Below are 27,514 nucleotides of genomic sequence, written 5' to 3'. Positions count from 1 at the left end.
CACCGAGCCACCCAGGCGCCCCCGACAAATTAAGGTTTCAGAAAAACCGCAGGGGCAAACAGCACTCGGTCGCAAAGCCACCCTCTGTCCCACTAAGATGCCCGTACAGACCAGGAAGACGGCAAAGCTCACCTCTCGCTGCTCCAGTTCACTGTTGGGTCATCCATCTTATTAATGAGCACGATCAAGTGCTTCACACCTGCCGTCTTTGCCAACATCGCGTGTTCCCTCGTCTGTCCGCCCTTCTCAAATCCAGTTTCAAACTCTCCCTTCCTAGCAGAGATGACCTATTCCAAGAAATCCGAGAGTTTACTCTTACACATTCATGTCTACCCTCCGAGTAACGGGGTATCTTTCCTTTCAGTTTTATTGAAGCTTTTTGCAAGAAAATAAAAATAAGTGAGTTATAACATGCATGCTTTTGAACATCCCGATATCTAAATGGCTGAAGATTTTGGTACATGTTTGTACCGATCCCCTAATTTTCCAAAATCTAGCACGCCTTTATAATTGACAATTCACACCTGCACGTGACTTAGTGCCGGCACACGGACAAAGCGAACGACCCTGCAAAATGCCCGAAGGCCATGAGAAAACAGATCATTTCTTACTCAGTTTTGTACCCACTGTACATGGGAAATGTGCAAAACGGATCAGGCATGAGACTGAGCAGACACTAAGTTCTGACACGGTCATAGATAGGAGTGACGGCAGAGAAAAGATGAAACGCTGTTTTCCTACGTGAATCCGATTACAAAGATTGCTTGAGAGCAGGTGAAACAAAAGTGACGTCTGTGACCGGAGGCTACAGCTCGCTGCAACCTGAGTTCTAGCTATTCGAGGGTAAAATCAAAACACTTCACCACGAAGCAGGGCTGCTACCAAATACACAGGTGGACCAGAAAGGTCGTTCTTACCAGAACAGCCAAATCAGCTTGAGAAGCGCCACCAATCATGTTTGGGACAAAACTCTTGTGGCCAGGGGCGTCCAGGATCGTGAAATGCTTCTTTTCCGTTTCAAAATAGGCACGGCCCACTTCGACTGTTTTACCCTTGTCTCGTTCTTCCTGATTTGTGTCTAAGGCCCAAGACAAGTACCTGAAGTAATTTAGAAATAGGAGTAATGTCACTAAGAACATACGAGTTTTTAAGATATTCTTCTACCGCTAAAGGTATAATGAGGACATCCAGCTTTATGTCCAGAATACAACATTTAAATCGTGAACAGGACAGCAGCGCCCGGCTGGCTCAGTTAGTGGATTGTGCGACTCTTGATCTCGGGGTTGTGAACTGGAGCCCCACGTTGGGTATGGAGATTACTTAAAAATTTTAAAAATCAAAAAAAAAAAAAAAAAAAATCACGGGGCGCCTGGGTGGCTCAGTCATTCGACATCTGACTTTAGCTCAGGTCACGATCTCATTATTTATGAGTCTGAGACCCACACAGGGTGAACTCAAGCCCCGCTTGGGTGAGCCCTGCTTTTTTCTCTGTCTCTCTGTCTCTCCTTCTGCCTGTCCTGGGATTCTCTCTTTCTGTCTCTGCCTCTGGCTTACTTGTGCGCTTGCTCGCATTCTCTCAAAAAAAAAAGAAAGAATAGGACTGGGTAGAAATGAAAATTGATAGAATAAAACTTTTATTATTGCGATTCAAACATTTAGAGCTTTTACAAATATCCAGGCAATTACAGGTATCCCATGATTTTTGAAAGTTCATGTTATGCCACTTTGCTTTTACAAACAACCTACCTTAGTACCTGTTCTTACAAACTGAAAGATACTCAAAGAGGATTTTTTTTTTTTTTTTTTTTTTAACGAAAAAAAGTGAAAAGCAAAACTAGCGTTCAGCGTTTGTTCTGCAGCGAAGGGCGAGACACCGCACTGAGCGGCCAGGGCGACACCACACACTTCTGCCCCAGGAGCCTCTCAGCATCTCTGCGTCAAGCTGTCGCAGCTTTGAACTGTGCCTGCGCATCTGGGCCGTATCGCCATTTATTGTGTGTATCCGTTAGCACAGATGAGTCCTGAGGTATCAGAAAAGCCCGAGAGATTATTCTCCGGGTCTGGGAATGCTCAAAAAATGTTTTCCTGGGGCGCCTGGGTGGAGCAGTCGGTTAAGCGTCCGACTTCAGCCAGGTCACGATCTCGCGGTCCGTGAGTTCGAGCCCCGCGTCAGGCTCTGGGCTGATGGCTCAGAGCCTGGAGCCTGTTTCCGATTCTGTGTCTCCTTCTCTCTCTGCCCCTCCCCCGTTCATGCTCGGTCTCTCTCTGTCCCAAAAATAAATAAACGTTGAAAAAAAATTAAAAAAAAAAAAAAAATGTTTTCCAGGTAAACCGATGACAATTGCTTCTTTGCTTCATGCCATTTTGGCTTACAAAAGATTTGAAAGGAACGTTCTACTTTTGGATATACAGGGGGAAAACCCGTATATATATATTCTATAAGCAAAGAGTATTTATGGAAACAAGCTGACTACACAGAAAGGCTACTTAGTACCAATGCCAATATCACTGTGAGTTCTTATAATCGCCTGGCACCAAGTATAATACAAGTAACGCTATCTAGGGATATTTTTCAAAAGTGAAAGACGTGAACAACCATCTGGGAGCAATGGTTACCTGCTAAAAATTATTCTGGTATTTCTTTGCCATGTGAAAACAATTTATGTAAGTTCAAAGCATTCATAATAGTACGTATTAATTTAGATAACTCATCATCTGTATTTCATAGTAGATAATCCATTCTTAGTACATTGATAAAGATCTTTTCCCTTAATACAGAACAATTAAAAAACAAAACAAAAACCATGAATGTCCCAGGTAAATCTGAACTTTTAAAAGAAAGGTAAAATTAGAAGGAAAAAAAAACTGACCCTTTCTCTCACCACTCAAAGGCAAGCACTGTCAATATTTCTGTCCACTCTTTTTTTCTTTCCAGGGTTTAATTTATGTCGTTACTGATCACATTCTAAGTAAGATCACGTCACCTGCTTTCTCCCCAAATTCCACTGTAACTTGAGTTCTATTTCTGGTTATCACAAATTCTATAAATGCAGTTTTTTTAGTGGTTAGGTAATGACCCCGTCAAATGGATGGTTTAGAATTTATCCCACGAGTCTATTACTGACACTTGGATGTTCCCAGGCTCCCTGTGTAGGCTCCGAAGTCATCCGGAGCCAATATACTGTGCAGTATGAGGGCAAAGGACACCTCTCCTGTATTATGACACCATCTCAGACCTCATGCGCTTATATCACAGGAGACTAGAGAAGCAGCAGGCAGGGTCTCCTTCAAAGGCATTTATCGTGCTGTCAAGGTATACTATACCAGGTTTCTCTGTTTTTTTCTTTAGCTTCTCTTTCATATTTCTCAAGTGTCCTTTTGTCAACCATTCCAGTCAAATACCTGCAATCAAAGAAAACAAAAGTAAACATTCCAGTGCTCATAAATTACTCAGAGAAGTTTAGGAAAACTCTAAAGGTCTTTAGGGGAATTTCAACCCGAGAAAACAGCTATTTTAAAATAAAGGAACCACTGATGGATGCTCAAGCCGTGGAATGTTTCAGAGGAAAAGATATTTACATAGTCTCAAATTATCTCCCTACACTTAAAGGGGAAAAATAATAACTTTACAGTGGAGAATCCAGGCAGACAACACATGAACCAAGTAATCCTGGCTAATATGACCAGTAGTAGAGAAAACACACTAAAGGGTGCCTGGGTGGCTCAGTCGGTTAGGTGTCCAACTCGATTTCGGCTCAGGTCATAATCCCAGGGTGGTGGGATCGAGCCCCCTATCAGGCTCCACACTGAGCGTGAAGCCTGCTTGGGATTTTCTCTCTCTCTCTACCCTTCATGCTCTCTAAAGTTAAAAAAAAAAAAAAAAAAAGAATAAAACAAAATTAAAAAAAGAAAACCCATTGAATACTGACATGAGGCACCCTCGACAGGATGCTGAGAAGAGCACAACATCCCGTGTGAGATTCTTGCCCAAATGTACGGCCACAATCTAAATGTGAAAAAGTATCAGTTGAACCCATACTGAAGACCGTCCTAAACAGCACCCTTCAAATGATGAAGTCATGGGAGACAGAACGAGGCAATGTCACAAGCTGGAGGAGACAAAGATGGGAAACTGGAGGACAGAACAACTAAACGCAACGTGGAATTCTAGAACCGAAAAACGCCATGTGTGGAGAAACCGGTAAAATTCAAGAGCCAGAGTTTAGTTAATAGGATTATTGTACCAATGCGAACTTCCAAGTTTAACGACTGTACCATGGTTATTTAACAATGTTCACGTAGGGCAGGCTGAAAGAAAGTTATATGGGAACTCGGTACTATTCCTTTGTAAACTTCTAAGTCTAAACTTATTTCAGAATAAACATTTTTTCAAGGGCAAATAGAAATACTACATAAAAGAAAATAATTCTAACAGTGTTGCTCAGGCAATTCAGTCTTATTAATACATTTCAACATTCAATACTTAAAAATATTGTCAAAGTAAGATTATAATTTTAAAACAATTCCTTAGTAATACTGAACTGCTTCCCTGGACTCAATCCAAACCAAAGCCTTCCTCTGAGCTCTCATCTCTGTGTTCTCTGCAGTCATCTACAGTGCACGCTCCTAACCAGTTGAGCACAGAAGCCTAGTGAAATACCCGTGAAAATTACAGCCCATAAGCAAGAAATATACATTCTCCTAAGACACAAAATCAAACGGGCCCAACACTTCCATCCACTGATGGAAGGATCTCTTTATTACCCTATTTTAAGGCGTGTTGTAGACATTTTCAGAAGTTGGCCAAGATTACCAATAAGATTACTAAATAATGAAGATATGCCCTTGAGATCCTCTGATGGATGACACGGTTTAAAGAAAAGGGGTCTAATGTAGGAGGGATTAAAACTGTAAAACCTTTTTGAAAAACGGGGGGCGCCTGGGTGGCTCAGTCGGTAAAGCGTCCGACTTCAGCTCAGGTCATGATCTCATAGTCTGTGGGTTAGAGCCCCTCATTGGGCTCTGTGCTGACAGCTCAGAGCCTGGATCCTGCTTCGGATTCTGTGTCTCTCTCTGCCTCTCCTTCCTCGGCTCACACTCTGTCTCCTCTCAAAAATGAATAAACATTAAAAAAATTTTAATATAATTAAAAACAACAACAATAATAATCTCTATCCCAAACCCTGAGTTCAAGAATCAAATGCTCTAAAAAAAAAAAAAAAAAAAAAAGGAGTCACATGCTCCACCAACAGAGCCAGCCAGGTGCCCCCAAATTCTAAGACCTGTTACTTAAAACAATTTTTCAGGGGTGCCTGGGTGGCTCAATCAGTTAAGTGTCTGAACTCTTGGTCTCGACTCACGTCATGCGATCCAGGTTAGTGAGAGAGAGCCCCATGTCAGGCTCTGCACTGACAGCACAGAACCTGCTTAGGATTCTCTCTCTCCTCTGTTTGCCCCTTCCCCACTTGTGTGCTCTCTCTCTCTCTCTCTCTCTCTCTCTCAAAATGAATAAACTTTAAAAATAAAATTTTCAATACTAGGATATATTGTAAAGGTCAACCATGATGTTTGCATACTTACATAGCTTCTACATATGATAAAAAGTTATCTTAGCATGTGAGCCAGACTACCTGTGGTTGATTAATCCACCTAGGATTTAAGAGCTGATGAATATGGAAAAATGAGATCCCCCTGCCCAAGTACCCGATTTAAGTGCTGGTTTTCATTATTCCCAAGAAAATGATATTCAAAGCAAACTAAGACTGCCTATAATCTAGGGTTCTATTTTAGTTTTTATTTTAAAAAATGTGAAAGACAGCATTCAGAAACACACTTAGTTAATGTTCTATGAGAGTGGGACAGTGATAAAAGAATTCTAGGGAATGCCTAAAATCCATCAGAAAATACTAACGATTGGGACACCTGAGTGGCCCAGTCAGTTAAATGGTCGACTTCGGCTCAGGTCATGATCTCACTGCTCATGGGTTCGGGCCGCGAGCTGGGCTCTGTGCTGACAGCTTGCAGCTTGGAGCCTGAAGCCTGCTTCAGACTGTCTGCGTCTGTCTGCCCCTCCCCAGCTCAAGCTATGTCTGTATCTCTCTCAAATATAAATAAACATTAAAAAAAATGTAGAAAATACTAACTGATCACACTGCAGAAATTCCTTCTTAATTAACATCAGCTTTCCTTACAGGTAATGTCTTTGTAACTTTTTCAGGTGACCTGTTTGACTTCGTTTGTATGACTGTATGTTCACAATGCCCAAAATTTATTCAGTCAAATTAACTCTATTATTTAACAAAAAATACAGACTTACATTATCTGTCCTCCAATGGTTGACTTGCCAGCATCTGAAAGTAACAACATCATCAATAATAGGCAAACCACGGGTGTACAAAAAAATAAAACAAAACCCACTATATACACTAATACAACTAAAGGTACCACTTAGCACATACAATTACATGATGTCGTTGCAAAAGAAGCTGCTAAGACCCCTCCCAGCTCAACAATGACGAACTCGTACTCGTGGTAGAGAAGAATGGAGAACTACTTTACTGATAAAGAAGATTCTTGAACAGACTGCTCTCTGACCTTCAGCTAAGAGCACAGCAGCAACAGAATATCAATTACCCAAGGGCATCCTCAGGGGAGAGCGAAAGCACCCGAAGAGCTATGAACTACATTTAGGTCGTGTGCCTTTCCCTAATTTTAGCAAATACAGGCATTCCTTTATAAATTTCAGAGGGAGTCCTTGCTACTAAAATAGTGTGGTATAGCATTATATTCAGGAGGAAGCAGAGACAAAGGGAAGGAAAAAAGAACACATAATTCTGTGTTTTCTCACAATTTGGGGGATAAGTCAGATGGTCAGGGAATGTGTGAGTCTGTTAAACAGGGTTTTGTTTTGTGCTAACCAGCAACTTGACAAGCATCTAGAAGTCACAACAAATTAATTTCCTAGGTCAGACAAAATGAAACTATCTAGGTTAGATGAAGCCCATAAAATAAACAAATTAACTGAAGTCACCCCAAAAAGGAAGCACATTATCTAGGATATTAATTCATAAATGTCTTAAGATGTTTAGCTGCCATCAGTGTGGATCACATACAAATATACTGAAGCTAATTTTCTTCCTGCTTCTGTGCCATCACAAAATTATTTCTCTGTCCCACCTTCAAAATCAAAGCATTGGCAATTTTTTGCCAGCTTAAAAAAAACCTATCGAGGGGCGCCTGGGTGGCGCAGTCGGTTAAGCGTCCGACTTCAGCCAGGTCACGATCTCGCGGTCCGTGAGTTCGAGCCCCGCGTCAGGCTCTGGGCTGATGGCTCAGAGCCTGGAGCCTGTTTCCGATTCTGTGTCTTCCTCTTTCTCTGCCCCTCCCCCGTTCATGCTCTGTCTCTCTCTGTCCCAAAAATAAATAAACGTTGAAAAAAAAAAAAAAATTAAAAAAAAAAACCTATCGAGTTAAAAATCAGAAACCTTTCAGATTAATTCAGTTCAGTTTCACTAAACATCTCCAAGTAGCTGTTTGATGTACCCCAATGACGGGTCATTTCTTTCACCGCTATGAGTGCAACTTACCTACGTGCCCAATGAATACTACGTTTACGTGTTCTTTTTTAGGAGCCCCTGGCGGTGCAACCACGGATTTAGGTTTTGGTATTTCCTCTTCCTCCTCCATCATTTCTTGGGCGCTCTCCTCTGGGGGTCTCCCATCTCCCAAGGAACCACCCCCTGGCTCTGCGTCACTTATTTCTTCTTTGTGCTCCCATGATTCTTCTGGGGACATTTCTGTCTCCCCATTTTCTACTGAAATAAGACACTTAACTTAGTACTCTGAAAAAGAATCACAGTCTGTACTCTAAAACACAGATGCCTTCAAACAACTAACATATTTTGCATATTTAGTTCCATTTCCTAATGTCTAGTGGAACATAAGCAAGAAAATCTTTCACAACAGAAATGGATTATGGCTTTCAAGCCCGGCCCCACTCTGGTATCAGAGCTGACACAGAGACTATGGGCGATTGCCATCCTCACGAAGCTTCATTTCCATGAGGCCACACAAGATGTAAACAGGAGATGTACCATTCCTAACAGCCCAGTTGTCCCAGGGTCAGGATGCCCTGACAGAGGGCAAGCAGCAAAGTTTAAAATCAGAACACAGGATTTACGAGATCTCTGCTTTTTCCTCTGCAAGTACTTTGGCATCAACTTCATCAATCACCTTGGGAACAGGACACCCTTAACAGCAAGCAAATGACAAAAAGGAAGGAAACCTTTCACCAAGGAAATGGAACAAGCCCAAGCCCTTAAACTGACTTTCGCACTCTTGCCCTCCGCTCGTCTCTATCTGCCGTCGCTCGGTTTATCGCGGCAGCGCTGACGTCCAGCTAGTGCTTTCTAAATCCCAACAGCCAAGACTCAATGTCAGGTTTAAATGTAGGCATTCCAATAACCATAACACTTACATTTGTACCTTCTATCTTGAGAGTGAAAGGGTTTCATATTACTGTATTAATACAGTCAGAAATTTTCTTACCAACAGGTTCTGAAAGTTCCATGCTAACAGCTGAATTTGAACCTAGACAAGAAAGTGAGATATAATACATTTACGAAACAATACCTAGGCTTTACACAGAGACAACTTAATGTTTTCTCCATTAAGCATTCGAAGGGTCATAGCATAGAAAATTACCTTCGCATAGCAACGACTGTTCCTCTTGGGAAGGTTCCGCAGGTGCTGTTTAATAGAAATAAGTTCTATTAAAAATTAAGTCCTGTGCATCCGTTTGTGTGTATCTTTTAAGACACAGTAAAAACAGGATTTCAATAACACAACAAAAACCTCAATAATGTAAACCAACAGGAACTAACTCAGGTGTTCAAATTAGAAGTCTCTGTTTAAAAAAATCCTTTTAAAAAATCTACTGATACAGCCAATTTTAAAACATTTTTGTCAACTGAAATGTATTCATAAAGGCACAGTTATTCTCTTAATTTGCTTCATAAAACTCTTCCTTCAAAGATACTGTAAAAGCAAGCCGCAACCCAGTGCTGATCAAATTAACCAGACTGCCTAACCGATTCCCAGTGCTTCTCTAGATTCTCTCTTGGTAGCTCCAGCCTGAGAAGGCTATGATTAAGCTCTTTTTAAGATTCTATAATCACATATGTTCTCATCAAGGTGCTTGAATAAATTCTATCTGATATCAATAAACTAAGAAGGAAAGTCACATAGAGTCCTCGAAATGCAAACGACCCCTTACAACATCTCAGAAAAGGTGATGACGATGACGCCAGTTTTGTCCTATAGCAGAATTCTGAGATCAAGCAACAATCCTGTTTCCACAGCTGTCACACTTCAAGTCTACTTATGACCCCGCTGGAAGAGATGTAGGACAAATATATACAGACACCCAATCGCATAAGTTTATTTTTCATATCTAAATGATACTCCAACATGAAAGCGCCCTGGCTTCAAAAAAAATCTCCAAAACGCAAAAGGTATCAGAGAATTTGAAGTCACCTGAATCCTACGCACGAATTAATGAAGAATAATGAATTCACAAACTGCACAGCTCATATTTAAAATCACTGCCCAGAAACACCTGTAAGCCAAGAAAAAGTTTGGGGCCCAACCTTCAATAACGTGAAGTGCGGAAGAGGGTCATTTCCTGTTCCTGAAAGGGAAAAGAGCAACCAGCTTTTTCCGAGGAGGGAAGTGACAGGCTGAGCGTCACCTGGGAAGGTAAGGGTAGCGCAGCGTTCATCGGGGAGGGAAAGAACACCACTGGCAGAAAGACCAACATCTTCACTGCAGGAAGGCAGGTCATGGGAACAAGTGAGCAGTACAACTAGAGAGGAGGGGTTAATCGCAAAGATAACAGAGGCATCATCGGACGGGAGGGGGAGGAGCGAAAGGTCTGAGTGACCCCGGCCTACGTGATTAGCAGCATATTAACAGAAGAGAAGAAAAAAATCATTTGAACGAGGTTTGGAAGGGGACAGGAATCATACTTCAGACAGAACTGAGGTTAACCTTTCCTCGTTTTCCATTTCAAAGGAAAGTTCATGGGCAGGGTAAAGAGAAACTGCTCCATTTTCAGAGAAAGCCAGCCAGTGCCAAGGGCATCAAGTCCACATGCCTCCCGAGGGCCAGAGGGGGCGGCAATGGGTAGCGGTGAGGGGCCAGCACCGAGCTGACCCCCGCTCTCCGTGCTGGCTTGTCGCCTGACGTCGTGCGACGCAGTTATTTCGCTGCAATTACAGACACGACATACCACCCACCCGACAGGACTGCCGACAGGATTAAAGGAGGGAATACACTTGTTCGCCGGTGTCTGTGAAGTAACTCCTGGCACCATGCAGATACTCAACACGTGAGTCTCGACCCCCTAACACGCGCTGGGAATAAACTCAACCCTCTCAACCAGCACAACGGACTACGAAATGCGGGCCAGACCGGACAGAAAGGCTCACAAATCTACACGGTGCTGGAGGTGGGGGCCCAGTACCTCCCAATGATTTCTAACAAGCCCTGAGGCTCTGACTCACTTGATCCCCCCACAAGCGCCGTGCAAGGGACGGCTGCCACCGCTCCCATCTGACGCTCAGACAAATCCAACCCACTAGGCTTTTCCAAGGTAGACAAGCAGCAACTCGCCCTTCGTCAGACAGCGTCTGCTGAGAAATCACTCAGCACAAGTACACGGAGTCGGCGAGGAGGTAGTGTTTGTTTTAAGGCAGGAAAAAGACAACTGGCACGGTGGGCTCCCCCATCGCGCAGTAAGACACCCTGAAGTGCAGCCGACCTTTACAAAACCAAACAGTACGTACCCCTGACCACCCCGTTCCAGAACCGGCTCGCGGGCTAACAAATACACAATACTGCAGAAGACCGCAAGGCATGTCTCCGGATAGTGACACCCGTCACGAGACCACCTCCGTGGCTGCAGAATGCGGCATACTGAACATCTGTTCAAGGTTTTATTTTTCAAAACACCTTCCATGTATAATACATTTGCCTTAAGTCTGTACGGCTGATACAGAGAGAGTCAAGTACCAAACACAATCAAGTGCTTAATATATACACAATGAAGGGGCGCCTGAGTGACTCAGTTGATTAAGCGTCCAACTTCGGCTCAGGTCATGATCTCGCAGCTTGTGGGTTCGAGCCCCGCACTGGACTCTGTGCTGACGGCTCAGAGCCTGGAGCCTGCTTCGGATTCTGTGTCCCTCTCTCGCTCTGCCCCTCCCCCATTCGTGCTCTACCCCCCCCAAAATAAAACTTTTAAAAAAATTATAGTATCACACAATGATGATATTAAAGAGCCCCCCCAAAATAAGTTGACCATACTTTCCCAAGATGGAAAAAAGCTTTCCATACATTCAGACATGAATCACATTATAAATCTAATGGCAATGCTAGTGACATTCGTGAACTGTTATTTTTGGAAAAATGAACCAGAAAAATCAGATATAGCCAAGATGTTCTTTTAAATTTAAACTTCTCGGGGCGCCTGGGTGGCTCAGTCAGTCGGGTGTCCAACTTCGGCTCAGGTCATGATCCTGCTGTCAGTGCGGAGCCTGCTTCGGATCCTCTGTTTCCCTCTTTCTCTGTCCCTCCCCCAACTCGTTCTCTCTCTCTCTCTCCCCCACCCCCAAAATAAATAAACATTTGAAAAAATAGGTTAACTTCTCAATATAGTTGTACCCAGTCTTCTCATGCGCACACATGTACAGACAACCTTTTCCAGCTCCTTCTACTCAGGTCATATTCATGATGCAGATCACATCCTGATGTTACTGGCTACTGAGGAGTCTGGGCCCAGAGTCATTCATTTGTTCGTGGTTAGCAAACAGATGATGTGATTTCTCAAGTCCTGCACAGGTCATACCCAATAGCAAAAGAACAGTAAACCTCCCAAGGAGTGAGGAGCAAAATCACGGTTTCAGATTTTCCAAAGGTGTTTCCATGTTCAGAAATACACCCTGGTCAAGTATTGGAAAACAGAACAAATCTCATCAAGGGGGAGAGTTATCAGAGTGTATCAGTGAGTAAAACTGCGATACCCCAAATTAAAAGGAAAACTAATACTATAATTTACGATAAAGGAAGATTAATGAACCGGCTGTGATACTAGGTACATTATCACAAATTTTAAAACAGGAAGTGAAAGAATTCACCAGAACACTGTCAAGCGAGAAGCACTGCCTGTGGTTTAACAAAGATGAAAATCCGAATCTTCAAATTATGAGAGAAAATTTGACCATGGTGAAGTAAGTCAGACACAAAGGGTCTCCTGTTGTAAGATTTCACTTACGTAAAATGTTCACAATAGGTAAATCCACAGAGACAGAAAGCAGGCTGGTGGTTGTCAGACGCTGGGAGGAAGACAGGGGACTAGGAAGTGACTGCTTAATGAGTACGGAACTCCTTTTGGGGTGATGAAAATGCTTTGGAACTGGAGAGGATGGTGGTACAACACTGGCTAAATTATTCACTCTAAAATGGTGAATTCTAGGGGTGCCTGGGTAGCTCAGTTGATTAAGCATGTGACTCTTGATTTCAGCTCAGGTCATGATCTCATGGCTTGTGAGTTCGAGCCCCGCATTTGGCTCTACGCTGACAGCATAGAACCTGCTTGGGATTCATTCTCTCTCTCCTCTCTCCTCTCTCAAAATAAATAAACATTTTTTTAAATGGTTAATTTTAAGGGGCGCCTGGGTGGCTCGGTTGGGCAACCGACTTCGGCTCAGGTCATGATCTCACAGTTTGTGAGTTCGAGCCCCGCGTCCGGCTCTGTGCTGACAGCTCAGAGCCTGGAGCCTGTTTCAGATTCTGTGTCTCCCCCTCTCTCTACCCCTCCCCTGTTCATACTCTGTGTCCCTCTGTCTCTCAGTAATAAATAAACGTTAAAAAAATTTTTTTTAAGGTATTTAAAAAAAATAATAAATAAATGGTTAATTTTAAGATTTTACCTTAATTTTCAAAAATACAAATATTTTTAAAAGATCTGATCATAAGGGGGAGCCTCAGTCAACAGAGTGTGAGACTCTGTTCTCAGGGTTGTAAGTTCAAAGCCCCACATTGGGCATGGAACTCATTCATCAATCAATCAATAAAACAAATACAATAAAATAACTGAATAACTAACTAAAGAAAAGCTGTGTTCATGGATCAAAAGGACTTCACCATGCAGACTTCTACTATGCTAGCTCATCATACGGCACAAGTCAGTCAAGGCCCTGAGAGGCGGTAGGTTGAAAGCCACGCTTTCACTCAAGCTACATGTTTCCAACACAAATGTTTGGCCGATTCTTGAAAAGTGCTTATTCTGTATAGTTCATAAATTAGTAATTTAAATTTGTACTGCTGTAGATATAAAATTGATTTTTAATCTGCCTTATACACTAAACAGCAATATTAATTTTTTTTTATTTTTTTTAACATTTATTTTTGAGACAGAGAGAGACAGAGCATGAACGGGGGAGGGGCAGAGAGAGAGGGAGACACAGAATCGGAAGCAGGCTCCAGGCTCTGAGCCATCAGCCCAGAGCCCGACGCGGGGCTCAAACTCACGGACCGCGAGATCGTGACCTGAGCTGAAGTCGGACGCTTAACCGACTGAGCCACCCAGGCGCCCCTAAACAGCAATATTTAAAATAGCTACCCTACCTAAAATTCCTTAGTCCTATTCGCTAAATGGTGTGCTCATTCAGGAAAAAAATAAACAACTTCAGTGCTGTCACAGACGCCCCAAGTGTCTTACACTGAACAGAAATGAGAAACAGTGTGACAGAATTCTGCCCCATACAAAGTTGCTGCAATGATGGAAATATTCCCAGTGCTGTGACAGGAGAGTCACTAGCCACAGGTGGCTATTAAGCGCTTGAGAGGTGGTACCGCAACCGCAACCGAGGAACTGGACTTTAAACTTTATCTAATTTTAACTGAACAGCCTCACGGGCAGTTTGAGCCTCGCATACACATTCTCCTCAATTCTGGCACAAACTTGCCACACCTGATCTTCCACTTTTTTTTTAATGTTTATTTATTTTGAGAGAGAGAAAGGGAGGGAACAGGGGAGGGGCAGAGAGAGAAGGAGAGAGAGAGAAAATCCCAAGCAGCCTCCACAAGGTCCACGCAGAGCCCGGCGCGGGGCTCGATCTCAGGACCATGAGTTCATGACCCGAGCCGAAATCAAGAGTGGACACTTAACCCACCGAGTGACCCAGGAGCCCCGATCCTGCACTTTTATCACACTCCCCGGCCGGCCCACCACCTGAAGGCTAAGGATCCCTCGGCAGAACCCCTCCGGCTAGGACCCTGCCTTCAAGTACAGGTGCACACACGTCAGTCTGGTTCCCAAGGACAGGACAGACTTCCGGAGTGACCGAGCCTCCCTCCGTTCTCTACCCCTGCAGTCCCCACAGGCTGGTACAGAGCCCGTCCTGTAGGGCCCAGAGGCACCGCTGGCCGATTCTCCCGAGTTAACGCCGGCTTCCCTTTGGTCTCCAGGGGGCTGCTTCCCCAGCCCGGTCACGTACAGGGTCACGTACACGGAGTCTGTGAGGTGGTCCCGGCCCGCCTGCCTCACCGCTCTCCCAGGAAGGCCCGGGGAAGGCCCACCTTCTCCACGCCCACTTTGGAACAAGGGCTCAGAGACACAATACTCAAGAGATGCTCAAGTACGGTCTGAGTGAGGAACTCAGAATTCGCCAGCGCTCGGGCGGCCACATAGTGTCACCCAAACTGCACGCGGGGGGGATCTGTCTCCCAGACACAACACCGGAAACCAGTAAAGGCAGACATCAGAAACGAGAGGCCACAGGACACACACACAGGTCCGTGGTTTTGCCTTAATACCGAACACTCTAAAATTACAAGGCACGATGTCACAGACAGCAGTGACCAGAACCACTGAAATCATTTAAGTCATCGTTTCCTAAAATGTACGAAGAAGCAATTTCAAAGTATTACTTTATTTTTTTAACGTTTATTTATTTTTGAGACAGAGGGAGACAGAGCATGAACGGGGGAGGGTCAGAGAGAGGGAGACACAGAATCTGAAACAAGCTCCAGGCTCCGAGCCGTCAGCACAGAGCCCGACGCGGGGCTCGAACTCAAGAGCCGTGAGATCATGACCTGAGCCGAAGTTGGGTGCTTACCCGCCTGAACCCCCAGGCGCCCCTCAAACTATTCCTTTAAACGAGAGCCTCGATCCTTCTCAGAAGGCCGCTCTGCTACCACTGAGCCGGCACACAGAGACTGTGCCACAGCCCACGAACTCTTGGGCTCCATTTCGGAAAAAGTATCGCAGCTAAAAAGATCTTTTAATATCAAACCACAAGAAAAGGGCGAGTAGGATAACTGTTACTAGAATAAGCTTTTATTTTTTATTTTTTTGAGAGAGGGAGGGTGAGCAGGGGGAGGGGCACAGGGAGAGAGAGAGAATCCCAAGCAGGCTCCACCCTCAGGGGGATCACGACCTGAGCTGAAACCAAGAGTCAGATGCTCAACCAACTGAGCCATCCAGGCGCCGCTAGAATAAACTGTGAAATCAGACCTAGATTCTAATCCTAGCTCCTTCGTTTATTCCTGGATGTCACTTTGCTCATTTACTTAGCTTCTCTGAGGCTGAATTTTCGCATCTGTCAAATGCTTTTAACAGGACCTATGCCTCAGGAGGGTATAGTGAAGGTACGGGCACATTAAGCAAGTGGTAACTGCTCAGTAAATTCATTACTACAACGAGCGTGTCAAAGCCCCATAATAATCACAGGAATTTAAGAATGAAATACAAGGCAAGTTCGCGAGCGAGAAGATCCATGCTGGTTGGAGCACCACCTCTGGGAACACCCTCCTCCCCATCATTAAACAGTGGGGTGCGTGCAGAGAGCACTGAACTAGCAGTTAGCAAATGTGGATTCCAGAACCAACCATGTCATTAAAGCCGCCAGAGACCTTTTGCGTTCCCTTAGCATCTCTAGGCTTCAGTTTCTTTATCCATAAACAGGTTATTACTTTATCCAGAGGCAGCTGTATTACTGCTAGGGTCCTGTCTGGCCCTAACATTCCAAGGTCCTATTTATTCAGTCCCTAAAGCAATGCCACATACCAACGTGAGCAGGCTTTCTCAAAGAGTAAAATTCCACTACATTTTCCAAACACCCCTCAAACATACGTCTGGGAGTCATATCCCACCCACTTCAAAAACAACTTGGGGGGGGCGCCTGGGTGGCTCAATCAGTCAGGTGTCTGACTTCGACGCAGGTCAGGATCTCTCGGTCCCTGGGCTCGAGCCCCGCATCGGGCTCTGTGCTGACCGCTCAGAGCCTGGAACCTGCTTTGGATTCTGTGTCTCCCTTTGTCTCTCTGCCCCTGCCCCACTCATGTTCTGTCTGTGTCTCAAAAATAAATAAACGTTAAAAAAAACAAAAAACTAGAGGCATACTTAAAATACACACAGTGAAACCATTTCAGACAGCCCCAATAAGGTACAAAGAGAAAACAGCTATGCACAACCCAAATCACTACCCAAAGGAGGCGGCCACAGACCGCTTAACAGCACGGTAACCCACCGGAGTTCTACAGCGCCGGTCAAGCAGGAAACACCCCAGTGACATTTAAGGTATGCACTTTGTTTCAAGTGAAGGGACACAATTACCTAGTCGGTATGTCGTTTGGAATTTGGTGTCACCACTCTTAGGCCAGGCTACTGAAAGATGCTCAGAAAATCCTTACTAAGTGTTCCTGTCACCTTGAAAGTAGCATTACGATGGGGATCTGGTTTAAACCGGAGCAATGAAACAATGAGGTTTCCTTAGAACAAAGCCATTTACGAAAAAAACCAAATACATCTACAGCCCAGCCCTGCTTGGTTAAAATCTGAAAACAAAGACGAAATTTTTAAGCAGCTTTGGTACGAATCAATGATTGCAGCTAAAAAAGGAGGCTAAGGATCTCAGAACTATCAAGAACCTTCGACTAGTGGCCCAATTCTTGCTTCCCAAGGATTTGTTAAGAACTGGGCACAGACCGTGCGATCCGACATCGACCGACCCCAAGACACCACCGGAGCTGCGGGTCTCGCTGCTGTTTGACATGAAAGCCACGGCGCGCGGTGGGAAAAGAAAAGTGTCGCTCACGGGGATGAGAGGCACAGCACGGGAACGTGGTCAATGGCATCACAACTGCAGTGTGGTGACCGGTGGAGCTACCCACCGCGAGGGGGACCACGACGCTGTGCACCTGTAACTAGTCACGCCGTGGTGTCAACCACCCTTCGATTAATAAAAGGTAACCGATGCTCTACGCCAGCCAATTCCTAACAAACTTAACAGAATACAGAAACACGAGAAAGGGGGACTGTACATGTGAATTACGGCTCGATCCAAAAAACACCCAGGTATTCACACAGAACACTTAGCAGAAAACAGAGCTTTAGTTTTAGGATTAGGGTGACAAGACTGAAATCATCACACACGGCAATCTAAGAACAGCTCCCCCTCTTAGCTTTGAAAGCCCTCCAGCCCCGCTGCGCGGCCCTCTTACCACCTTGTGTCTCCCAGGAGAGGAAAACGGGTATTTGATCACTTACTGGGCTCCTTGAGGATCACAACTGAATCGTCTTGGCGGCATCCCTTCAAGTGCCTAGCCCAGGATCCTGTGTTCTGTAGGCAGGCAAACGTTTGCTCCTTCACTGCCACATAGATGTATATCTAAGCAAAACGGATTCCCGGCTCCAAACATTCCATTCCAATTCTGCTAACTCACGGCCAAAAGGATACCCAACCTCTTTTTCACTCCTCTCTTTTTCAACCAGGACACTACTGTTAACACTTTAAGCCTTTTTCCTCCCCACTAAACAAAAGCAAGGGAAACGAGGCTTAAAAATCTGTCCTCTACGTTTCCCTAACTCACATGACAGATTTTAATTGCTGTCTTTTCACGCAGTACAATTCCAGAAAAGGTGAGAAATAAGCAAAGGACAAAAGAATGCAAAAAGTGATGTACTATCTACGCTAAAGAAAACCTGCCCCAAAGAGGGTTTCTTCCCAAACATTCCACAGTTTCAAAAGCTGCTGGGCCCGGCACAGGACTATTGACACCTTACTTGTTCCCTAAACCCCCACGCGCCAGCCAACCCAGCATGTGAAATCATAAAACAAGAGCCCAAATCTGGTAGTCTAGAAATCAGCAAGTCAAGAAAAGAAATAACCAGGTACAACACTCCGTAGCAAAAGTAACACCCCAGTAACAATACTCTTCCCCGATTTCCTCTGCTTACTGGACGCCATTTACTAGCCCATCAAAGCCTAAAAAAGCCTTAACATTGGAATTGTTATTGAAAGGAAGGCATTTCAGTCTTAAAGAAAAAGAAAAACAGATCATAAGAACCTTATCTATCATCTATATAAACATATCTATCAGTTTCGACAGGCACTGTTTAATGTAAGAGCTCTTCTGGGCGAAACACTATTACTTTGATTCTGGATCTTCTCCACTCTGGTGGCTCTGAACAGGTCACCTTTGAGAGACTAGGGATTAATGAGCATCCACCAAGTGGTGAGTTTTAGGGGCACTTGGGTGGCTCAGTCAGTTAAGCGTCTGACTTCGGCTCAAGTCATGACCTAGAGGTTCATGGGTTCAAGACCCCACTTCGGGCTCTGTGCTGACAGCTCAGAGCCTGAAGCCTGCTTCAGATTCTCTGTCTCCCTCCCTCTTTGCCCCTCCCCTCCTCACACTGTCTCTCTCTCAAAAAGAAATAAACATTAACAGAAAATTAAAAGATGAATTTTATGATGAGTTAGAGCTCAATCGTTAAAAAAAAAAAAAAAAAAAAAAGAAAATCCTTCCCCTACAAAAAGATACTCAGTGGGGTGCCCGGGTGGCTCAGGCGGTTGAGCGTCTGACTTCTCCAACTTCGGTTCAGGTCATGATCTCCCACTCTGAGTTTGAGACCCCCGTTGGATTCTGTGCTGACAGCTCAGAGCCTGGAGCCTGCTTCGGATTCTGTCTTCCCCGTTCTCTGCCCCTCCCCCACGCATGCTCTGTCTCTCTCACTCTCAAAAATGAATAAATGTTAAAAAAAAAAAAAAGATACTGAGTGAAACCCAAACACTACAAAATAGAACATTTCTCTTTAAAATTCCAGTTCCACGACACAACGTGCAACATCTTGGAGACAATTCCTCCTCTGAGGGCCTACTGAGGACTGCTGGTTTTGTTCCATACTGTTTTCACCGGCAGAGTTTTGAGAGGTGCTGAGAACGGGTTGGTGGAAAGAACACTACCCCCCCCCCCCCATTTTAGAAGCTCTGGCCCTTCTAAAAGGTCCCAGTGCTATGTATGGTCTGAATACCTGTCCCCCCCCCCCCCCCCCCAGCAAATTCCTATGCTGAACTCCCAGTGCCCAATGTGACAGAATTAGGTGGGGCCTTTGGGATGCCTGAGAGGTCATGAGGGTGGAGCCCTCTCATAAAGGGATTAGTGCTTTTATTTAAAAAAAAAAAAAAAAAAGTCCCAGAGAGCTCTCTTGCCCCTTGCGCAGCGTCCACAAATGTCAGCAGTTGGCTATCCAGAAGAGGGCTCTCTGACCAGGCCGGAACCCGGATCTCGAACTTGAAGCCCGCAGACCTGACACCAACAGACTTCTGCGGCTTACAAGCCACCAGGTCTGTACTACTTTGCTACAGCAGCCCGAACACACCAAGTAACCCTCATCACCACCGCTGAATCTGTTTGTCATTTAACAAAGAAAAGACCGACCTGGGTGCAAAGCAGAACTGTGAGTACATTCTATGGGAGAAAAATGTTAAGTTTTAATCCAAGTAACCCCCGTCTTCTACATGTTAATTCATTTCAGGGCCTCCACTTTAAAGGGCATCACTTAGCCAATGCACTTACTTGGATCCGTAGGGAATTAAATGAATTTAATGAACTTAAGTGAATTATACTTAATTACACTTAAATGGGTTCCACTTAATGATTTCTTTGGAAACTTGTATTAAATTTTCAAAGAGATCTAACTAAGGTCAGTACTGAATCCCCAGTTCTGACCTGGGATGGCTAGAAACAGGCATACATATGAATGAGCCTTCCAGAAAGGTGAATGGCACTTTGGGCAAAAGCATCTTCTTCCTCCTGCTCAAGCCACCAATGAAAGTATTTTAAAAAAAAGAGACAAAGGAAGAAAAAATGAACTTGCCTGTTTTGGGGAGAAATGACAGATATCCATTCTACACACATATATTTTACAAGTCAGTCATCCTAGTGCTCTCCCTCTAGACTCTGTCAGGAGTTCTCCTGATATTTAGTCTAAAAACACACCCGCCACAAATTTCAGCTATGGCTTAACAACAAAAGAAAACAGGCTTACCCTCCTGACTATTTCCTCACTACAAAAAACTTGCGAATTTTATGGCTCCCACTTTATAAATTTCAATCCAAGGCCTAGTTTCAACTTTTTTCCTGCTTCTTCCAAGCACAGTTCCCTGCTCTGATGGAGGTCTTTTATGGACCTGAATGGGCTGGAACATGTAATCCAACAGTCCCACGGAAGTATGGACCTCAGTTTAGAAAAACCATTCTTGGAGCGCTTGGGTGGCTCAGTAGGTGGAGCGTCTGACTTCAGCACAGGTCACGATCTTGTCCATGAGTTCGAGTCCCGCATCTGGCTCTGTGCTGACAGTTCAGAGCCTGGAGCCTGCTTGGGATTCTGGGTCTCCCTCTCTCTCTGCCCCTTCCCCGCTCATGCTCTGTCTCTCACTGTCTCAAAAATAAACATTAAAAAAATTATTTAAAAAAAAAATCCATTCTTTTCTAAACTGACGTCCTATGGAAGATTATGTTTTGACATTAATGGGCATTTTGTAGAAGCAGCTGGTAAAGTCAGTAACACCAAAATAGGTTTCTGATTAAAAAAAAGAAAAGAAAAGAAAAAACTGACCACAACGTAGGGAGTTTTCCACCAACTTCCCCACATACTTTTACATCTCCAACTTCTAGCAGTGCCACAGAGAAAGGGTTAAGAGTAAGGCGGAAAGTGGCAACTACCGGGAAGAGAAAAGACAGTCCCCAGCATAAGAGGTCACTCAACAATAACCATCATTACTGACCACTGCTCAAGGATGCCTGTTCTCTGACGGCTGATGACTACGTAGTCTGGAAAAGGAGCTCTAGGTGAAGCCAAAGTGGTGGTGGTGGCTCCAGAGGGAGGAGGGAGGGCCAGAAAGAGAAAATGGATGGATAAAGGCAATCTGCGCGGTAAAGCATGCGGAAACAAATACGGAGCTGGTAATGAACTAGTTTAGGCAGCCAAAATGGCTTGGTCTAAGCAACAAAATAAAATGAAATAAAGATAACAGTGATAATAAATAGTAATAATGGCTGAATTCCCTTATTCAAAAGGAAAACATCACCCGCTCACACAAATAAACAGCAGTCAACGAAGCAACCCAAATCCAAACTGCGTGCTCACACACAAACTTTGTGAAACTATTTCTCCAAACTTTCTGCTTCTAAAGACAAAACTATAGCAAAAGCTGCTGAAAAAACGAACTTCCGAGAGCACTTTTATGATGTCCACTTACCTACGACATGCCACAACACAGAACTCTGAAGAGAAATCAACAATCTACTCTCACTGGCAAATTGCTGGGAACCTCGAAGACCCAGTTCCCAACACCCCGGTTAAAGAATTGGAAGGACAATGCCCCTTTTACTCTCTCTCTCTCTTCCAACAGATACGGGCAGTTCCTAAAGTAAGCGCCTTTATATGGCACGCATAGAGTTCACTCACTTCACGTTGCTATACAATCAGCTTCTGAAAGCATGCTGCCCTGCAGCAGGATACAGGAAGATCTTAAAGACCCGACTCAACTTGAAACCACAGAAACAATGTCTACTAGCGATGATGAAAACGGCACAGGACAACTATTCGTTCTAACAAAAGCGCAAGTGTATGCACGGATTCGTTACTGACACGTGAACAGAAAGAGCGACTTACACCTAGCAGCCTGAATAAGGTATCCGATCGTAACGCAACGAACATTCTAAACGTGTCACTAAAGAGGAAAGTCCGAGCCCCGCTTTGAGAAAAAGGCCACACCAATCAAGGCAGTTGCCTAACACATGAAGGCTTAAGGGAGGAACTCTGACTTTGTGACACTTTGTGAACTTTACAGGCTTACAAATGCTGAGGGTGGAAAAGATCTTTGTATTGATAGCCAACAGTTTCTGCCGGATCACAAGACTGCAATGCATCTTGGGATTCCTTCAGGACGGTTCCGTGTCACAGATATTTAAAACGTAATTACTGTCTCAATAATAGAAACTGCAGCAAGAGACGCTCTCTCGCCTCGCCCTAAGGTGAAGCGAGAACTCGAGCATTCATTCGCCCTCCCCAGCTCCTCGGATCTCTCAACGTCCCCTCTGACCCACTCCTGGCCCCATCTGTCCTCACTTCTAGGCCTCGTGGCACTGACCGGCCGCGGGCCACCCCCCCCCACTCCGTCCCATACGGTCCCCACTCCCAGCGGGTGACTGCGGCCCCCCGGGGGAGCGGCGGCCCCTGGTCCCGCCGGTGTCCCCCCCGCACGCCGCCCCCGCCCCGCCCGGCTCTCCGCCGCGCCCGGCCCGCGCAGGCCGCCTCCCGGGCCACGGGCCGCCCCACCCAGGGCTGCTCTCGCCCCGGCGCCGCTGTCAGCGCCCCACGTGCCGCCGGGCCCCGCGGGACGCGCCGCCCGAGCCCACCCCACCCCACCCCCGTCCCCATCCCTGGCGGAGGGGGGCGCCCTCCGGACCCAGGCCAGCTGCTCCCGCCCCCGCAGCCCGGCTCCCCCCCGCCCCCCCGCGGCTGCCCCGCGCGTCCCGGCCTTTTACCCGGAGGACCTCCAGCGCCGCTGCCGGCTCCGTGGTTGGGGGCGGCGGCGCCAGCTGGGGACAGCGGCTGCTGGGTCGGGCCCCGCAGGAAGGACGGCACGAACTCGGCAGCGTGGACGTTGGGCACGAAGGGCTTGGCGTTGACGTTGAGTTGCCGGCTGAAGGCCGCGCTGAGGTGCTCACGCTGGGCCTCGGTCGCCGCCGCCGCCAAGGGGACGCCGGCGCCACCGCACGGGCCCGGCCCGGGAGCTTCCATGTCCGCTTGGTCCCAGCAGTCGGGCGCCGAGTCGCTGCTGCTGCTGCCGCTGCTGCTCCCGCCGCCGCCGCCGCCGCCGCCGCCACCACTGCCCGGATCCATGATCGGGGGGGCCGTGTGTGTGGTGAAGAGAGGGCGGGAAATGGAGGCGGGGGCGACGGGCCGGGCAGGAGCAGGCCGCGCTGACCCGGCGAAGCGACGAGGCAGAGGGGCCGGGGGCTAGCGACACAGTCCCCGGCGTCGTCGCGGCGAAGGCTCCGGTCGCAACTCCGCACTCGCGACGACAACGGCGGCACCAGCTCAACCCTCCTCGTGTGTGCGAGCGGATCTCCTCCCACCCAACCCCAACCACCTCGGACCGCCTCAGCTCCGGCCCCACGCCGGCGGGGATTGACCCCTCCCCGCCACCCGTACCTTCGCCTCGGTAGTTCCTGGCCCTGTCCGTCCCCGTTTCTGGCTATGAACCACGGCTGCAGACGGAACTACCAGTTCCGGCAGCGCCCGCGCGACCCCGCTGCGGTTTTCCCGTGGGCCGATGGGAGTGGGAGTTCGGGGCTCCGGAGCAACCGGAAGCGACTCCGGCTCCCGGCAGGCAGCGCGGGGAGGCAGAGGTCTGGTCGCAGCCGCGCGGCCCCACCTGTCACCGGGTGGGGGTAGGGGTGAGGGCGAGTCCTTGCCTGACTCTTCAGCCGCGGGGTTGGTCCACGCTGCCCTGTGGGGCACAGGCTGCGGGGAAACGGATAACAGTTCTAACGCGCAAAGCAAAGCTCTCGGCTCCTGGAATCCCCGCCTTCTCGCATCACCGGTTTCTGCGTTCTCTGCCTCCCCAAGTCTCCCTACCTTCTGCTCTTTCTTTCCACCTTCCTTCTCCCCGCCCCCAGCAAGAATCTGCCCTACATTTCGAAGCCGACGCTGCGCGTCTTGGCGTTTTATGTATTCATTTGGTGGAAGAGAATAAAACCGTGAGACAGTACAACTTGAACTGCAATGTGGCTCGTAAAGCGCTCGGGCCCAGCCTCTGCCCCGGCAGAGGGGATTATTAACTGGAAACTTTGAATGACTCACCGTCTGTTTGACTAGTCATTTAAAGCCTTCACCCAAACTTTTCCATTCCTCCCCTCCTCCCGGCCAAGGGCTTTGCAAATCAAACAGAGGATTGCCATATTCCATGTTGTATCCAGTTGTACCCACCTAGTTAAGATTTTTTCCGGTGCGTCCAGCTTCTTTATGCACCATTAGGTGAAGTGGTTTTCTTCTGAATGATGGGATTTCCTCCAGTATTCCGTAGTGCTTTATTGACTGCCTCTCACTCACCCGGACACTGTGCGTTTAGGTAAACACGGAGAAGAGGAGAAGCAAACCCTTAGGTCAATTACATGAAGTAGGAAAATAACGCTGTTCTGAGTACCTGTTAATTTCCTGTAATTCACCCACGTGGAACCCAAGACTGTGGCGGGGGGGGGGGGGGGGGAGGGAGACCTATTGTTGATATTTTTCTCAGAGGAGTCTAGACAGCTTGCAACTAATCTGCCAAAAATTACAGAGTAAAGGCGTAGACGCACACAGAATAGATGATTCTTAACAACCTTAAGTTAAGGTCCCAAATCTACATCTAGATATGAATTTAAAATTCAAATATCTGTACCTTAAAGATAAAAGAGGATCCAGCCTAATGAGACAGCTCAAAAACAAACCTGTCAGTTACCTTTCAAAACAAATCCTATGCTAAAGTGGTTTGAAATTGTGTTTAATATTAAACTAGCAAATTTTATCAATGCCTTTTTTTTTTCTTTAACTCATAACACTTGGAATATCAACTGCTGTAAACGTAAAGAAACCAGAGACCTCCATTATAACAAGGCTGGCTTTAAGTTTATCTTTAGATCTGTGGTCCATACTGCCTGAAATCTTCTGGACATTGATTTCTTTTTTCCCCCACGACAGATGATGTAATCCCCTAATTAACACAAAGTTCAGGTTACAGCCTATTAATACAGTTTTCTGAAGACCTGTTTGAATCTTTCTTAAGAGCATCCCCCTTCAGGGATACCTACCTGGGTGGCTCAGTTGGTTAAGCCTCGGGGTCTTATCTCGGCTCAGGTCTGGATCTCACAATTGGCTCCTGAGACGGAGCCCCACCTCAGGCTTTGCGCTGACAGCATTGGGCCTGCTTGGGATTCTCTTTCTCCCTCTCTCTCTGTCCCCTCACCCACTCACACTTCTGTCTCTCTCTCTCAAAAATAAACTTAAAAAAAAAAAAAAAAGCGTGTCCCACTTTAAAGTTGGTATTAAGTGATTGCCCTCAGGTTTACTGAGAAGTTGTTAACAATTGATATAAAAACTCAGACCGTCCTTCATATAAGGGAGACTTGAATTGCTACTGAGTGAGATAAATATTTTTATTTTCTAGTCACAACAAGAAGAAAACACTGTGTCCAAAATAAAATGCCTTCTCACTCAAGATTGGCACTCCCTAACCTACTCCTTAAAAAACGTCAACACAAGCGTCTGGCTCAAAGAGTGAACCGTACTGTCCTTCAACCACTTTGTCATTGGACACTATACTTCACCGTGGACCAGCCACAGGGCACCAGAGGACGGGTCCCTCTTAGGTTAGTTCTTCACGCTAATTAAATTAGCAGCGTCTTTGTGGCTGCGGCTTTTTCTAGAGACAAAGACAAAAACTGCTGAGACCGCAGCTTAGAAAAGCAGTTGATGTCGTTAGCTGCCATGTCCCTGAATAGGATCATCATTGGAAATTCAGGAAAGAATCCACTCCGTTGGTTTTCAGAAGCTTTGACCTGCCAGGGTTGAGGCACTGCTCTAGCGGGCAAGTGGGAGGCTCTTCTTGATAATCGCATGCCCCGTATGATGCGCGGCATAGAAAATGTGCTTAACAACCTCTTTACTTCACGCCATGCTTGTTCAAGGTCTGAGTCGTTCCGGGACAGAGAATTCCTGTCTTCCAATGCAAGCCCCACCAGCTGGCGTTTCTAGTGTTCTCTCTCTTTCGCTCTCTGCATTTCTCCTATCCTCCCTTGGTTATTCTGCCTTTAAAATGAATCAGGGTGGGGGCACCTGGGGGGCTCCGTCGATCAGCTCAGGTCATGATCTGACGGTTCGTGGGTTCGAGCCCCACGTCGGACTCTGCACTGACAGTGCAGGGCCTGCTTGGGATTGTCTGTTTCTCTCTCTCTGTGACCCTCCCCACCCCCTTTCAAAACGAAAGAAATAAATATTTTTAAGTAAAAAAATGCTTTAATAAGTAAAATAAAATAATAAAATAAAATGAATCAGAGTCTTGGGGTGCCTGGGTGATTCAGTCACTTGAGTGTCTGACTCAATTTCGGCTCAGGTCATGATCCCAGGGTTGTGGGATCGAGCCGCCTTGGGATTCTTTCTCTCTCTCTCTCTCCTCTGTCCCTCTCCCCGGCTCGCACTCTTTCTCTCTCTAAAATAAAAATAAAAATAAAAATAAAAATAAAAATGGGGCACCCAGGTGGCTCAGTGCATTAAGAATCACACTCTTGGTTTCCTCTCAGGTCGTGATCTCACGGTTGTGAGATCAAGCCCCTCTTGGGCTCTGCCCCAAGCGCTGAGCCTGCTTAGGATTCTCTCTCTCCCTCTCTCTCTCTCTGCCCCTCTCCCTTACTCTGTAAATGAATGAATGAATGAATAAATAAATAAATAAACTTAAAAATAAAAACAAATAAAATGAATCAGGATCTCAGCACCTGCACCTTTGAGTTTCCCACCCAGTACGTTGTTTTGTTTCTTTAATCTGAAAGTTTATCCTTCTTTGCTTCCAAACACGAGGCTGATATGAAAACCTCACGGCCATCCCAGGGTTTTAGCAGATGGAAACGTGTGCACACAGCTGGACACTTGAGGTGACGTGGGCATCCCACCAAATGTTTTCTGCAGAAATACCAACGCGAGGGTAAAAGCCTGTCCTTTCCAGCATTTTTTTGCAGTAGCTCCAAAGCAGGAACAACCTAACTATCCATCAACAGGGAAATTATGATTAAATGAGTGATGGTATATCAATACCATGGAGTAATATGCAGCTATCAAAAAGAGTGACAGACTAGGTGTCAACGTGGAAATTCACTTCTAGTATATGGTGAAGTAGAGGAGGAACGCTTTGTGTTGTATGTGGAATATGTAGTAGATCAGTGTATCTAGTACAATCTATGTCTTTAAAAGCATCTAGATTTTTCCTCTCCCTGAAATGTTCTTTCCCCAGATCTTCCCCTCTCCAGCTCATTGTCGTTCAGCTCCCAGATGTCCTCTCCTACCCACCCTGGCTCTCCACCAACTCACATCACTCTCTACCCTCATACACAGTTTTATTTTTTTCAG

General features: G+C 46.0%; 1 protein-coding gene and 1 long non-coding RNA gene across 3 annotated transcripts in view; both read right to left on the bottom strand.

The window, feature by feature from the left end:
• The window catches only part of GSPT1 (G1 to S phase transition 1), a 34,484-nt gene extending 10,116 nt beyond the window's left edge, over positions 1 to 24,368 (bottom strand). The window contains exons 1-8 of one of the 2 annotated variants that reach the window (XM_086691210.1): positions 24,344 to 24,368; positions 8,704 to 8,748; positions 8,548 to 8,589; positions 7,587 to 7,814; positions 6,317 to 6,350; positions 3,325 to 3,402; positions 918 to 1,098; positions 133 to 287 (exon numbers count right to left, since the gene is read on the bottom strand). In XM_086691210.1, coding sequence (XP_086547336.1) covers positions 133 to 287; positions 918 to 1,098; positions 3,325 to 3,402; positions 6,317 to 6,350; positions 7,587 to 7,814; positions 8,548 to 8,569 — 698 coding nt within the window. In that variant the 5' untranslated portion in view covers positions 8,570 to 8,589; positions 8,704 to 8,748; positions 24,344 to 24,368. Of the gene's footprint in view, positions 1 to 132; positions 288 to 917; positions 1,099 to 3,324; positions 3,403 to 6,316; positions 6,351 to 7,586; positions 7,815 to 8,547; positions 8,590 to 8,703; positions 8,749 to 22,896; positions 23,524 to 24,343 lie in introns of those variants that run through there. The other variant, XM_086691209.1, reaches the window with a different exon arrangement.
• On the bottom strand, positions 1,618 to 2,828 carry LOC147573115 (uncharacterized). The gene is made up of 2 exons (XR_015245219.1): positions 2,333 to 2,828; positions 1,618 to 2,094 (listed from the first exon to the last, which is right to left on the bottom strand). It is a non-coding gene; the product is annotated as an uncharacterized LOC147573115 (long non-coding RNA).
• Positions 24,369 to 27,514: the final 3,146 nt, after the last annotated feature.

This window comes from Puma concolor, chromosome E3, assembly GCF_028749965.1.
Source record: "Puma concolor isolate L17-30 chromosome E3, mPumCon1.1.hap2, whole genome shotgun sequence".
Taxonomy (NCBI): domain Eukaryota; kingdom Metazoa; phylum Chordata; class Mammalia; order Carnivora; family Felidae; genus Puma; species Puma concolor.
This window is presented reverse-complemented; position numbering and strand designations above follow the sequence as displayed.